Source organism: Oncorhynchus tshawytscha, linkage group LG14, assembly GCF_018296145.1.
Source record: "Oncorhynchus tshawytscha isolate Ot180627B linkage group LG14, Otsh_v2.0, whole genome shotgun sequence".
Classification (NCBI taxonomy): domain Eukaryota; kingdom Metazoa; phylum Chordata; class Actinopteri; order Salmoniformes; family Salmonidae; genus Oncorhynchus; species Oncorhynchus tshawytscha.
The window spans coordinates 43,205,235-43,219,036 of NC_056442.1; the positions used below are offsets into that span (position 1 = coordinate 43,205,235).

The following is a 13,802-nucleotide window of genomic DNA, read 5'->3' on the forward strand; positions in this document are numbered from 1 at the left end:
GGAAATTGACTTACAATACAAGCTGTCTTCCAATGTCTCCATATTGAGTGGGGGAGAGGTGAAGTTTGAGTTGGCTACTTATAACTTTATGTTACAAACACGCTCTTCTGGGTCTGACATGTCATTGCTGGGTGAGAACACACCACTCCCTTGGGTGTGCATTAACAAAAATGAGTAAAGGCAATTAAGCATATTTTTTAAATAGGGCACCCACCACCTATCACATACACAAAGCTAAATGAAATACATTAACCATTTTAAATCACAAATGGTGGCTAACAGTTATAAGACAGTTATTTTTAACCGTTAAATAACAAGGACTTTTCGATGTTGCGCGACATGTTCTTTGTCACTTCCTGTTGACAGCAGGCTACTAATTTAGTAGTAGTATTAAACACTTGCAAGTTGTCACTTTCTGCGTTGTTTTTTTCCCGAATGAGTTTCACTGTCGGGAGGGCGGAGTTCAACTCACCAAAACCCTCCATATTATAATCTAAGTGTCAGACAGAATCTTTACCTTTGGGACAAACATCGAAGGAGACCTTGTGCCTTGCTATTCACTCTTCTGGTAACTCGAGAGGCTGGTGTTGTATTTGTATTGAGTTACTAACCGGAGACGTTGTATGCTCAAATAACGTTTTTGGACCGTTTAAATCCAAACTATTCAAGTAAGGATCTACTATCTCCACATGGAGACGCGGTATACACTTTAAAAATGTATGTAGGATATGGCAATGTAACTATGTTTCAGGCTAGCCTACGTATTACGTTCTTTGTATAGTTCGAGAGAGATGAGTGATGTGAGTCTACATTGTTGCCAGCCAGGATGGATTCAACTTCTAGTGCGACTCTTCAAAGTGGATGTATTCTAATGAGCTACTTTGTAAACAATGATCATTATTGGTCAACACTTGGGTCATATCCTCATTCTCTCGACTTCACGGTTACTGTACTGTTAGCAAAGCCTCCACCCATTTCCATAACTGAAATGCAGAATTATACTTGTTTTTTTTGTTTCAGACATGGATAGTGTTTCTCAAAGTAAATGTCAAGGTGATTTAGTAGGCTGCTTGTCATCTAATTTCTTTAATCAAATTTTCAGACTAGCATCCTTCATTTTTGTAACCAATTGTTTTGAATAGCCTACAGTAGGGCAGGCTTTAGCCTACATTTTCCTAGCCAACACACACAGAGCTCTGAAGGAGTTTACAGTCTGTACATGTCTGAACTGGAGTTAGTTTAATTAACTTGTGGAGGAGAGGCAGGGGTGTGTTGTCACCACCCTCAAATTCCTCTGCTGCAGGAGGCTATGACTGAGTGTTGTTTATAGTTCCTGGTCAAGATTGGGCTTGGTGTTGGGTTATCTTGTCCTGTATCTGTCAGTAGCCTACTTTTTTTTTTTTACTAACAGTTTCAGAATAAAGTAACTGTGAAGAGGATTAAAGATCCCAAGGAACATCAGAGAATTCCAAAGATTAGCATGGTAACTTAGTTGATCTACTGTAGGCCATTGTGCAGAGACAAACTCTTTACAATTGTTTTAATTATTTTGATTTAACCTATATTTAATTAGGCAAGTCAGTTAAGAACAAATTCTTATTTACAATGACAGTCTACCCTGGCCAAACCCTAACCCGGACAATGCTGGGCCAATTGTGCACCGGCCTATGGGATTTCCAATCATGGCCAGTTGTGATACAGCCGGGAATCAAACCAGGGTCTGTAGTGACACCTCTAGCACTGAGATGTAGTGCCTTAGACCACTATTTTTTTAATAATATAATTAACCCACCACATCTGTTTCTCATTCTGCACTGAGACAATGGCTGTCTGGGTTTTATTGCAAGCTGTTGCATAATTGAATTCATAAAGCCAGTATTTCCACAGAAAGGAGGCTAGAGCTAATGTGGTCTCCTAAAAATGTTATCTGACTTTATATGAACTATAGAGAGACTGGCAATAGGGTGTCAATATCAGGATAAGTAGTGCACTACTTGGTGCAGGTCTTGGGGCCTGACAGTGTCTATTAGTCATGTTTAGACAGCATGACTAACACTTCACTTGACAATGGTGATACTGAAGCCAGTGCCATAGGGGCACAGGACCTTGTAGCTCCTGTCAAAACCATAAGGAAGAAGGACATGCTATACTGCTCTCTGTTTGGATTGTGGTGAACAACAGTGAGTCATAATCCTACATGTAAATGACTTCCATTACTCTCTCTCCCCCTCTTCCAGGTGGGTCAATCAATCAGTGAGTGAGACCTGAGATGGGCCTCCCCTCGTTACTGTGCATGTGTGTGCTGGTGACCCTGGGTGGCCACCGGGGGGTGATCTCCCAGGCCCCCTCCACCCCATCCTATGGCGAACGAGGCTCCGACCTGGGTCTCCAGGTGTTCCAGCAGGTGGCCCGCTCCAGACCCCAGGAGAACGTGGTGCTCTCCCCCCATGGCGTGGCATCCATCCTGGGTATGCTGCTGCCAGGCGCCCACGGAGAGACCCGCAGGCAGCTCCTCACAGCACTCCGCTACAAGAAGAATGGTAAGACTTCCTTAATACTAGTCCTTTCATAGCCTCATCCAGTGTCTCTCATTAAAGGGATACTGTGAGATTCTGGCAATTAAGCCACTTTTCTACTTGCCCACAGTCCGATGAACTCATGGATACCATTTTTATGTCTCTGCGTGGTAGTTTTGTGAGCCAATGCTAACTAGTTTAACGCAATGACTGGAAGTCTACAGGTACACGAGCGTATGCTACTGTACCTGTTTACTTCGTCATACTCCTTCCCAGAGGAACGACACTGTTTTCAGAGAATCACAACATATCTGTTAGTGGTGGCTGTTTAACATCAGCCTGTTAAACAGCCACCACTAACATTGAGTGGCTGCTGCCAACACACTGACTCAACTCCAGCCACTTTAATAATGGGAATTGATGGGAAATGATGTAAAATATATCACTAGCCACTTTAAACAATGCTACCTAATGTAATGTTTACATACCCTACATTATTCATCTCATATGTATACGTATATACTGTACTCTATATCATCTACTGCATCCTTATGTAATACATGTATCACTAGCCACTTTAACTATGCCACTTTGTTTACATACTCATCTCATATGTATATACTATACTCGATACCATCTACTGTATCTTGCCTAAGCTGCTCTGTACCATCACTCATTCATATATCTTTATGTACATATTCTTTATCCCCTTACACTGTGTATAAGACAGTAGTTTTTTTTGTTGGAATTGTTAGTTGGATTATTACTGCATTGTCGGAACTAGAAGCACAAGCATTTCGCTACCCTCGCATTAACATCTGCTAACCATGTGTATGTGACAAATAAAAATAGATTTGATTTATCTCATTAAAATTCCCCAATTCTTCTTTCCAGGCCCTTATAAGATGTTGAAAAAGCTCCACAAGATGCTGACGGCCAAGTCCAACCAGGACATCGTGACTATCGGCAACGCTATGTTCTCCCAGCAGGGCTTCCCTATGGAGGAGGCTTTCATGTCCTCCAACAGGGCCAACTTCCAGTGTGAGAGCCGGACCTTGGATTTCACTGACACCCAGGCGGCTGCAGCCACAATCAACATCTGGGTCAACAACCAGACCAAAGGTGAGACTTCAACTGGATTCAAAGTTATTGTTGTACAGTCAATTAAAACATGACCATAGATCTCTAATGTAATTATGTATGTATGTAATTATGTATGTAATTAAGCTACATTCATGTAGAACCAGATTTGATTTAACTAGGTCTTGTGATGATTTTACATTAAATAGAAGTCACTAACTTGAAGGTTTATTTTGGTCAGTGTGTCACTGGTGTTGGAATGATACATTTTTCTGACTGTTGTGTTGTCATTTACAGGCCACATCCCCACTCTGGTCAAGGCAGACATGTTGGATGGCGCTTTGACCCGCCTGGTGGCCGTCAACGCCATCTACTTTAAAGGCCTGTGGAAGTCCCGCTTTCAGACAGAAAACACCAAGATAAGAACCTTCAACGCGGGAGACGGCAATTCATACAAGGTCCCCATGATGTCCCAGCTGTCAGTCTTCAACATTGGTGAGTTCTGCTCTGAGACCTAAGACACCACTCTGAACCCTTCTGTCCTGCTCACTGGGCTAATATTCTGTCCTGCTCACTGGGCTAATATTCTGACCTGCTCACTGGGCTAATATTCTGACCTGTGTGTGAAATGATATACTGTCTGCTGTAGACCACATAATTCCATCTTGACTGTAGTTTAGCCATTTATGTGACGTGAGTTTGTCATGTCGGCCTAAGAGTAGTCGAGTTAGGTATTTATCAATGCCTTACAGTTTTAGCACAGAATAGCTACTCTCTGGACGGTCTAGGATTATTTCCCTGACGTGCCTAGTTCATTTCTGAGAATAAATTGGGAAAACCTCTTGAATAAAATTACTGCAGTAAAACATTGCTCTTGGGAATCATTTCCATCCTCTATTTACAGAGAAAATGTTACAGAATAACACATTAGGCAAGTATACTTCTCAGACATAAATGACAGATTAAGTCACTTTTGATATTTGTGAATAATGGGAAACATTGTTGCTTTATGACAACATGTGGAGTTCAGCTTTGATTACTTGTTTTATGGCTGTTTCAAAGTATGACTGTATATAGTCCTGTCAATGATTGTGTTGTTGGATCGGTATCACTGTGGTTTTGGCATCTTTGTCTTGCCACATCCCACCACAGATTTTTCTGGGAACCAACAACTCCATCCTCCTCATTATGCAACTAAAGCCAAACTAGACTAGAAAACAAACATATTAATGTCACTATAGATGAGAGATATAGTATTTATTCACAAGATGACTATCCTCAAAGGTGTTGATTAATGTCAGAATTTCAGGTGGACCATGAATACAGTAACACTTCTTAGCCTACGGTATGGATACCCCTCACCCCTGACCCCTCATCTCCTAGGTCTGGCCAGCACACCCCAAGGGCTGAATTATAAGGTCATCGAACTACCGTATCACGGCAACAGCATAAGCATGCTGATCGCCCTGCCATCTGAGGAGGACACGCCCCTAGGTGATGTCATCGCTCACATCAGCACAGCCACGGTACAGAGCTGGACCAAGCTGTTGCACCAGAGGAAGGTCCGCCTGCTGCTGCCCAAGTAAGACCCAAACACAATCCACTCACTGGTTCAAAAACCCTTACCCAGAATCCTGTACAGGAGGGTGCAATGTGCTAAACACATTGCAGGTAAAAAATATATTGTATAGAGCTGATGTTATTGCCCACTACATGACAGAGAAGCGTGTCTGTAATGTTGCATCCCAATGACCAGGTAACTTCCAGGTATTGTTGCAGGGTCAGGTCAAAGACAAGACACACCCACTCCTAGCTCTTTTACTGGCAGGAAGCACTTCCTGTCACCTGTTAACACTCATCAAATTTCACACATGAATGACTAACTCCTATGTACAACATTGTGCATTCTTTCTATTTGTTATGTGTATGAAAAGTCTTCACTAATTGTTGAAGGAAAGGCTCTGTGTGTGTGTGTGTGTGTATAGGTTTACTGCTGAGGCCGAAGTGGACCTGCAAGCCTCCCTCTCAGCCCTGGGGATAACGATCCTATTTGATGAGGGCAAAGCCGACTTCAGACACCTCAGTGAGTGGCACTGGGATCATAAATCAAATATCACATAGAACTGTGATGTCTTCTTTCTGACAGTGTATCAATCATTGGTCTGTCTGACTTGACACAACAATGACTGGAGCTAATATATGAAAGGATTGTGGACTGTTTACTGCAGTGAGATCTCCAAATAGCCATGATTCATGACTAACTGTCCGGTGTGAAGTGCCGATAAAGCATAAGATGTTCTTTACTACTAACATCTTCTGCAGGCTTCCTTAAATTTTGGATCAGAATTAGTGTGCATAATAATTGGGTTGTCCTTTACCGCCACCTAGTGGGACATTGTTTTTAATCAATGGAACTATACAGCACTAATATTTTGTCATCCAACTTTTCCCTTAGGTACAGAGCCTGTGTATATATCTAAAGCTCTACAGAAGGCCAAGATCGAGATCAATGAGGATGGAACTAAAGCAGCAGCTGTTACGAGTGAGTTGTTGTTGGTTTAGTCATTTTTGTTTCTGTTTGTATTTAGTTTAGTGTGTGTGAATTGGATTTTGATTCTGTGTGGATATTCTCTCTGAATATTAGAGATCAGGCAGGTTGAAGATGTAAGTGTTTTCATTTGTATTTCAAATTTTTCTCCAGCTGCCATCTTAATGGCCAGGTCTTCTCCACCTTGGATCATCGTAGACCGACCCTTCCTCTTCCTCATTCGGCACAACCCAACAGGTACAGCATGCTGTCTCTCTGTCAATCTCTCATTTTTCTATTACTTTTAGGATATACTCTAATGGCTTCAAAAGACTGGCATCCTCTTTGGCAAAGATCACTAGTTGTTGTGTAATTGACATGACATAAATCGGGACGCATGTCAGGTCAAATTCTGATCTCTGGTCATATTCTGTCTTTGTTTTTCTTTCTTATTGATATGTTGACTATGTTAATTTTCTTCTATTTTCTGTAGAATTACTTGTTGTTTCCTTGGTCCTCAGGTACAATCCTCTTCATCGGCCAGGTCAATCAGCCTTGAGCCTTTCCTGCCTGCAGATATCCCTTTCACTGGAATGTGCCTTCCGAGCTTCAAAATAATACATTTTTAATATACACAGCACACACTTCCTTGCTCACATGCAAGCACACCTATACCACACTTGCACACAAACAACATACACACTGTCATACTCAAAGACTTGTATTTGTGGACAATGTGGACATATTATGATGCTATTTCTTTTAAATGTTTGCATTTGATTTTACTTTTATTATGGTCCATAATATAGTGTTCTGCCAATGAGACATTTCCATTGTGTTTAATTATCATTTCTAGATTATTTGCTACCTTTTTTAAATGACCCTGAATGTCAAATGTGTATATTATTATGGAGTACATTTCAGTTTGAATTCATGTTATTGGTGATTTTGCATGTTCAATTTAAGATTGGAAAGTTACACGCCAAGTCACTGACTTTAATTTAGCCACTCAAACCCATGTTTTGATAGGCATTAAACTCTGTTTCCAATACTTTTTATTTTTTAAATAAACATCCTTTCTGTTGTCTCAATCAAATATACAAAACTATATTTTTACTTTCTATAAAGTAAATTCATATTATGTAAAGGGTACCTTCTATTATTGAAAAGTACCTTTGATGTGCATTCGACTGGGAGATTCTCATTTGCGAAAAAGACAGTATTCTCCTCGACTCCTTCATCCCCTCTCCTCCGTGACCTGGAAACGACTCAAGTGATCTAGTGGTTGAGGAGAGTGTCAATTAATTAGTAGGCGAATGGAGCAGCATCACAAGAGTCATGTGAACTAAAGTTTTGTGAGCATGGACAGGATAGAGATAGGCAGACTAGTAAATTGAGATAAGATGGGTATCGAAGAAAGGCCATCTTTGTGTGTGTTCCCGAAAGCAGTATAGCGGACGAAGGCACGGCATGAGCATGGTGAACAAATAGACGTGATTATGGACAGCGAGGAAGAAGGAGAAGATGTTGAAGTACAAAATGTATCCTTCTGTCTCTGATGGCTCAGAAATTGAACCTGACCGAGTGAGAATTAATTACCTGTGGTGGCAGGTGTGGTGAAGACCTCTGAGTCCGAGCCTTACCGGGGTGGCGTTGAGGTGGATAAAATAAAAAATCCCCTGTGTCTGTGACGCCCACAGTTTGGTGTGACACAGACCCGGTGTTGAAACTGAGAAGACATTGTCCTTTTGAGATTTGAAGCAGCCTTTACCTGATAAAGTCATGTTAGGATATATCAGTTATCCCGAGAGCATTTGTGCCGAACCCACTAAGGTGTTTCAGATGCCAAGATTATGGTCATGTTGAAACAGTGTGTAGGAGGGAGATTCCAAGATGTGAGAAGTGTGTATGAGGGCATGGGACAAAGGAATGTGCAGTATCTGTGGAAAAACTTTGTCAAGTGTGGGGGTGCCCATGTTGCTGGGGATCAGAAGTGCCCGGTGCGAGAGACAGGTTGAGGTTGCCAGGGTCAGAGTAGAACAGAAGGTGTTGTTTGCTGAGGCAGTGAAGAGAGAAGAGGATGATGGGTCAAGGGTGAGCAGTAGGCCTAGGCTGATACATAGTGATACAAATTTGTGCTTCAGTAAGGTTGGCATCTGAGCATTCATTACCATGGTTATCAACTGTACCGCAGAAATGGAAGGTAAATCATATAAAATATGTTGTGGTGGCAGTTGCAGAGAAGAACTTGGGTGTACAAGTTTTTACTGCAGAAGAGTTACAAGGTCTGTTGAACGAAAGAGTCCCGTCCTTTCAAGCCATTGGCTTGGTGTAGGATCAGTTAGGGTCAAAGTAGTGGAATGGGGTGGTGATTTTTATTTGATTAAATAGTGGTCTACAGATGGAAGGTTAGTTGGTATGAAATAGGGGTATAGAGGTGGATGGTTAGTTGGTGGTATGTAATAGTGGTATAGAGGTGGAGGGTTAGTTGGTGGTGTTTAATAGTGGTATAGAGGTGGAGGGTTAGTTGGTGGTGTTTAATAGTGGTATAGAGGTGGAGGGTTAGTTGGTGGTGTTTAATAGGGGTATAGAGGGGGAGGGTTAGTTGGTGGTATAGAGGTGGAGGGTTAGTTGGTGGTGTTTAATAGGGGTATAGAGGGGAGTCGTTAGTTGGTGGTGTTTAATACTGGTATAGAGGTGGAGGGTTAGTTGGTGGTGTTTAATAGTGGTATAGAGGTGGAGGGTTAGTTGGTGGTGTTTAATAGTGGTATAGAGGTGGAGGGTTAGTTGGTGGTGTTTAATAGTGGTATAGAGGTGGAGGGTTAGTTGGTGGTGTTTAATAGTGGTATAGAGGTGGAGGGTTAGTTGGTGGTGTTTAATAGGGGTATAGAGGGGAGGGTTAGTTGGTGGTATGTAATAGCGGTATAGAGGTGGAGGGTTAGTTGGTGGTGTTTAATAGGGGTATAGAGGGGGAGTCGTTAGTTGGTGGTGTTTAATACTGGTATAGAGGTGGAGGGTTAGTTGGTGGTGTTTAATAGTGGTATAGAGGTGGAGTCGTTAGTTGGTGGTGTTTAATACTGGTATAGAACTGGAGGGTTACTTGGTGGTGTTTAATAGGGGTATAGAGGTGGAGGGTTAGTTGGTGGTATGTAATAGCGGTATAGAGGTGGAGGGTTAGTTGGTGGTGTTTAATAGTGGTATAGAGGTGGAGGGTTAGTTGGTGGTGTTTAATAGTGGTATAGAGGTGGAGGGTTAGTTGGTGGTGTTTAATACTGGTATAGAGGTGGAGGGTTACTTGGTGGTGTTTAATAGTGGTATAGAGGTGGAGGGTTAGTTGGTGGTGTTTAATACTGGTATAGAGGTGGAGGGTTAGTTGGTGGTGTTCAATACTGGTATAGAGGTGGAGGGTTAGTTGGTGGTGTTTAATAGTGGTATAGAGGTGGAGTCGTTAGTTGGTGGTGTTTAATACTGGTATAGAGGTGGAGGGTTAGTTGGTGGTGTTTAATAGGGGTATAGAGGTGGAGGGTTAGTTGGTGGTATGTAATAGCGGTATAGAGGTGGAGTCGTTAGTTGGTGGTGTTTAATACTGGTATAGAGGTGGAGGGTTAGTTGGTGGTATGTAATAGCGGTATAGAGGTGGAGTCGTTAGTTGGTGGTGTTTAATAGTGGTATAGAGGTGGAGTCGTTAGTTGGTGGTGTTTAATACTGGTATAGAGGTGGAGGGTTACTTGGTGGTGTTTAATAGGGGTATAGAGGTGGAGGGTTAGTTGGTGGTATGTAATAGGGGTATAGAGGTGGAGTCGTTAGTTGGTGGTGTTTAATACTGGTATAGAGGTAGAGGGTTAGTTGGTGGTATGTAATAGCGGTATAGAGGTGGAGTCGTTAGTTGGTGGTGTTTAATAGTGGTATAGAGGTGGAGTCGTTAGTTGGTGGTGTTTAATACTGGTATAGAGGTGGAGGGTTACTTGGTGGTGTTTAATAGGGGTATAGAGGTGGAGGGTTAGTTGGTGGTATGTAATAGGGGTATAGAGGTGGAGGGTTAGTTGATGGTGTTTAATAGTGGTATAGAGGTGGAGGGTTAGTTGGTGGTGTTTAATAGGGGTATAGAGGTGGAGGGTTAGTTGGTGGTGTTTAATAGTGGTATAGAGGGGGGGGTTAGTTGGTGGTGTTTAATACTGGTATAGAGGTGGAGGGTTAGTTGGTGGTGTTTAATAGGGGTATAGAGGTGGAGGGTTAGTTGGTGGTATGTAATAGCGGTATAGAGGTGGAGGGTTAGTTGGTGGTATGTAATAGCGGTATAGAGGTGGAGGGTTAGTTGGTGGTATGTAATAGGGGTATAGAGGTGGAGGGTTAGTTGGTGTTGTTTAATAGTGGTATAGAGGTGGAGGGTTAGTTGGTGGTGTTTAATACTGGTATAGAGGTGGAGGGTTAGTTGGTGGTGTTTAATATGGATATAGAGGTGGAGGGTTAGTTGGTGGTGTTTAATAGGGGTATAGAGGTGGAGGGTTAGTTGGTGGTGTTTAATAGGGGTATAGAGGTGGAGGGTTAGTTGGTGGTGTTTAATAGTGGTATAGAGGTGGAGGGTTAGTTGGTGGTGTTTAATACTGGTATAGAGGTGGAGGGTTAGTTGGTGGTGTTTAATAGGGGTATAGAGGTGGAGGGTTAGTTGGTGGTATGTAATAGCGGTATAGAGGTGGAGGGTTAGTTGGTGGTATGTAATAGCGGTATAGAGGTGGAGGGTTAGTTGGTGGTATGTAATAGGGGTATAGAGGTGGAGGGTTAGTTGGTGGTATGTAATAGGGGTATAGAGGTGGAGGGTTAGTTGGTGGTATGTAATAGGGGTATAGAGGTGGAGGGTTAGTTGGTGGTGTTTAATAGGGGTTTAGAGGTGGAGGGTTAGTTGGTGGTGTTTAATAGGGGTATAGAGGTGGAGGGTTAGTTGGTGGTGTTTAATAGGGGTTTAGAGGTGGAGGGTTAGTTGGTGGTGTTTAATACTGGTATAGAGGTGGAGGGTTAGTTGGTGGTGTTTAATAGTGGTATAGAGGTGGAGGGTTAGTTGGTGGTGTTTAATAGGGGTATAGAGGTGGAGGGTTAGTTGGTGGTGTTTAATAGGGGTATAGAGGTGGAGGGTTAGTTGGTGGTGTTTAATACTGGTATAGAGGTGGAGGGTTAGTTGGTGGTGTTTAATACTGGTATAGAGGTGGAGGGTTAGTTGGTGGTGTTTAATAGGGGTATAGAGGTGGAGGGTTAGTTGGTGGTGTTTAATACTGGTATAGAGGTGGAGGGTTAGTTGGTGGTGTTTAATAGTGGTATAAAGGTGGAGGGTCAGTTGGTGGTGTTTAATAGGGGTTTAGAGGTGGAGGGTTAGTTGGTGGTGTTTAATAGGGGTATAGAGGTGGAGGGTTAGTTGGTGTTGTTTAATAGGGGTATAGAGGTGGAGGGTTAGTTGGTGGTGTTTAGTATTTTATTTTTATTTTTGAAATTTCACCTTTATTTAACCAGGTAGGCTACTTGAGAACAAGTTCTCATTTGCAACTGCGACCTGGCCAAGATAAAGCGTAGCAATTTCAAATCAAATCAAATGTATTTATATAGCCCTTCGTACATCAGCTGATATCTCAAAGTGCTGTACAGAAACCCAGCCTAAAACCCCAAACAGCAAGCAATGCAGGTGTAGAAGCACGGTGGCTAGGAAAAACTCCCTAGAAAGGCCAAAACCTAGGAAGAAACCTAGAGAGGAACCAGGCTATGTGGGGTGGCCAGTCCTCTTCTGGCTGTGCCGGGTGGAGATTATAACAGAACATGGCCAAGATGTTCAAATGTTCATAAATGACCAGCATGGTCCAATAATAATAATAAGGCAGAACAGTTGAAACTGGAGCAGCAGCACGGCCAGGTGGACTGGGAACAGCAAGTAGTCATCATGTCAGGTAGTCCTGAGGCATGGTCCCCTCCGAGAGAGAGAAAGAAAGAGAGAAAGAGAGAATTAGAGAGAGCACACTTAAATTCACACAGGACACCGAATAGGACAGGAGAAGTACTCCACATATAACAAACTGACCCTAGCCCCCCGACACAAACTACTGCAGCATAAATACTGTAGGCTGAGACAGGAGGGGTGCAGGAGACACTGTGGCCCCATCCGAGGACACCCCCGGACAGGGCCAAACAGGAAGGATATAACCCCACCCACTTTGCCAAAGCACAGCCCCCACACCACTAGAGGGATATCTTCAACCACCAACTTACCATCCTGAGACAAGGCTGAGTATAGCCCACAAAGATCTCCGCCACGGCACAACCCAAGGGGGGGGCGCCAACCCAGACAGGATGATCACATCAGTGACTCAACCCACTCAGGTGACGCACCCTTCCCAGGGACAGCAATTTGACACATACAACAACACAGAGTTACACATGGAATAAACAAAACATACAGTCAATAATACAGTAGAACAAAATAAAACAAAAAAAGTCTATATACAGTGAGTGCAAATGAGGTAAGTTAAGGAAATAAATAGGCCATGGTGGCGAAGTAATTACAATATAGCAATTAAACACTGGAATGGTAGATCGGCAGAAGATGAGTGTGCAGGTAGAGGTAGAGTGCAATTGTTATCCTTTCCCCCCTTTATTTTTGTATCACAAAATGTAACATGATCGACCAAGCACATTAGGTGGCGGTATGCACAAACAAAATGTGCAAACGCCATAATACCAAAGAAGAAGAGGAAGCTCAAGAGTATCCTGTTGAGTCCTTCTCAGAAGAGTTTTGAAATCTGCCACACCTCCTTCGAATCAGCTGTGGTTTACTCGGAGAAGAAAAACATGCACATATTTAATAACGATGTGTTACTTTTAATTGTATCTATAAAATGTCTAGCACAACTATCTAAATGTCTTTTTACCTTGTTACAGATTTAATTTGGGATTCCACCCTTGTAAACACAGTTTGCGTGATGAGAGAGAAGTGAATAAAGAGTAATTTCATACAAGCTTATTTGTTTCCACATTTCCTCTCCTCGGTTACCTTTGACCCTTTTCAAAAGATGTTGAGGAGAGGACGGATGAGTTGGCAAACCAGTTGAGATTCTCCCTAAGTGTGACCACATAACAGTGACAGCAGCAAAGAGTTGTGCGCCCTAGTAGACAAGGCATTGGCTTTGGATGGACAGTTGAAAAACATATATTTCCATTTCTAAAATCCTGTTTTTGCTTTGTCATTATTGGGTATTGTGTGTAGATTGATGATTTAAAAAAAGATTTAATCAATTTTAGAATAAGGGTGCTCTGTAACAACATGTGGAAAAAGTCAAGGGGTCTGAATACTTTCTGAATGCACTGTAAAATGGATATTCGTGCTCCACTGGGTAGAAGTTAGGCCAAATGTAAGATTAAAGCCATTATGATAGATGGGACAGAGCCCTCCAAAGAAAGGTTGGTGGACCAAGATTCAATTTAGGAACGAAGAGGTGGTGTTTGCTTTTTTGCATGTAGGACATTGTACATTGAACTGGTCATTGAATCTGGTTGACAAGCATGCAAATGGTTTCTGTCTGATTGATGAAACAGTGAAGAAATCATTTGTTGATGCATTGTTGTAAGTACCGGTAGTGGGCTCACGAGTGGTGCAGCGGTCTAAGGCGCTATGTCTCAGTGCAAGATGCGTCACTATAGAC

The 13,802-nt window shown here is 42.4% G+C and overlaps 1 protein-coding gene across 4 annotated transcripts; it reads left to right on the forward strand.

Annotated features, from left to right (window-relative positions):
* The first annotated feature begins 352 nt into the window (after nt 1-352).
* On the forward strand, nt 353-7,214 carry LOC112267246 (glia-derived nexin). Of its 4 annotated transcripts, XM_024445487.2 has the most exons (10): nt 353-668; nt 1,412-1,483; nt 2,238-2,540; nt 3,411-3,638; nt 3,894-4,091; nt 4,980-5,178; nt 5,582-5,679; nt 6,052-6,138; nt 6,298-6,381; nt 6,645-7,214. In XM_024445487.2, exons 3-10 carry the CDS (start codon nt 2,270-2,272, stop codon nt 6,680-6,682), a joined length of 1,203 nt encoding a protein of 400 aa, XP_024301255.1. In that variant the 5' UTR covers nt 353-668; nt 1,412-1,483; nt 2,238-2,269; the 3' UTR covers nt 6,683-7,214. The 4 variants fall into 4 exon arrangements, with proteins under 4 accessions (XP_024301255.1, XP_024301254.1, XP_024301253.1 ...); XM_024445486.2 differs by lacking the exon at nt 1,412-1,483 and having other exon boundaries at nt 353-717; XM_024445485.2 differs by lacking the exon at nt 1,412-1,483.
* The last annotated feature ends 6,588 nt before the right edge of the window (nt 7,215-13,802 follow it).

Bases quoted from the DNA above. Each gene is read 5' to 3' on its own strand.
- LOC112267246 (XM_024445486.2), top strand. From the start codon at position 2,270: ATGGGCCTCCCCTCGTTACTGTGCATGTGTGTGCTGGTGACCCTGGGT. The intron at 3,639-3,893 runs GTGAGACTTCAA...TGTCATTTACAG, and splicing joins GGTCAACAACCAGACCAAAG to GCCACATCCCCACTCTGGTC. The intron at 4,092-4,979 runs GTGAGTTCTGCT...CTCATCTCCTAG, and splicing joins GCTGTCAGTCTTCAACATTG to GTCTGGCCAGCACACCCCAA.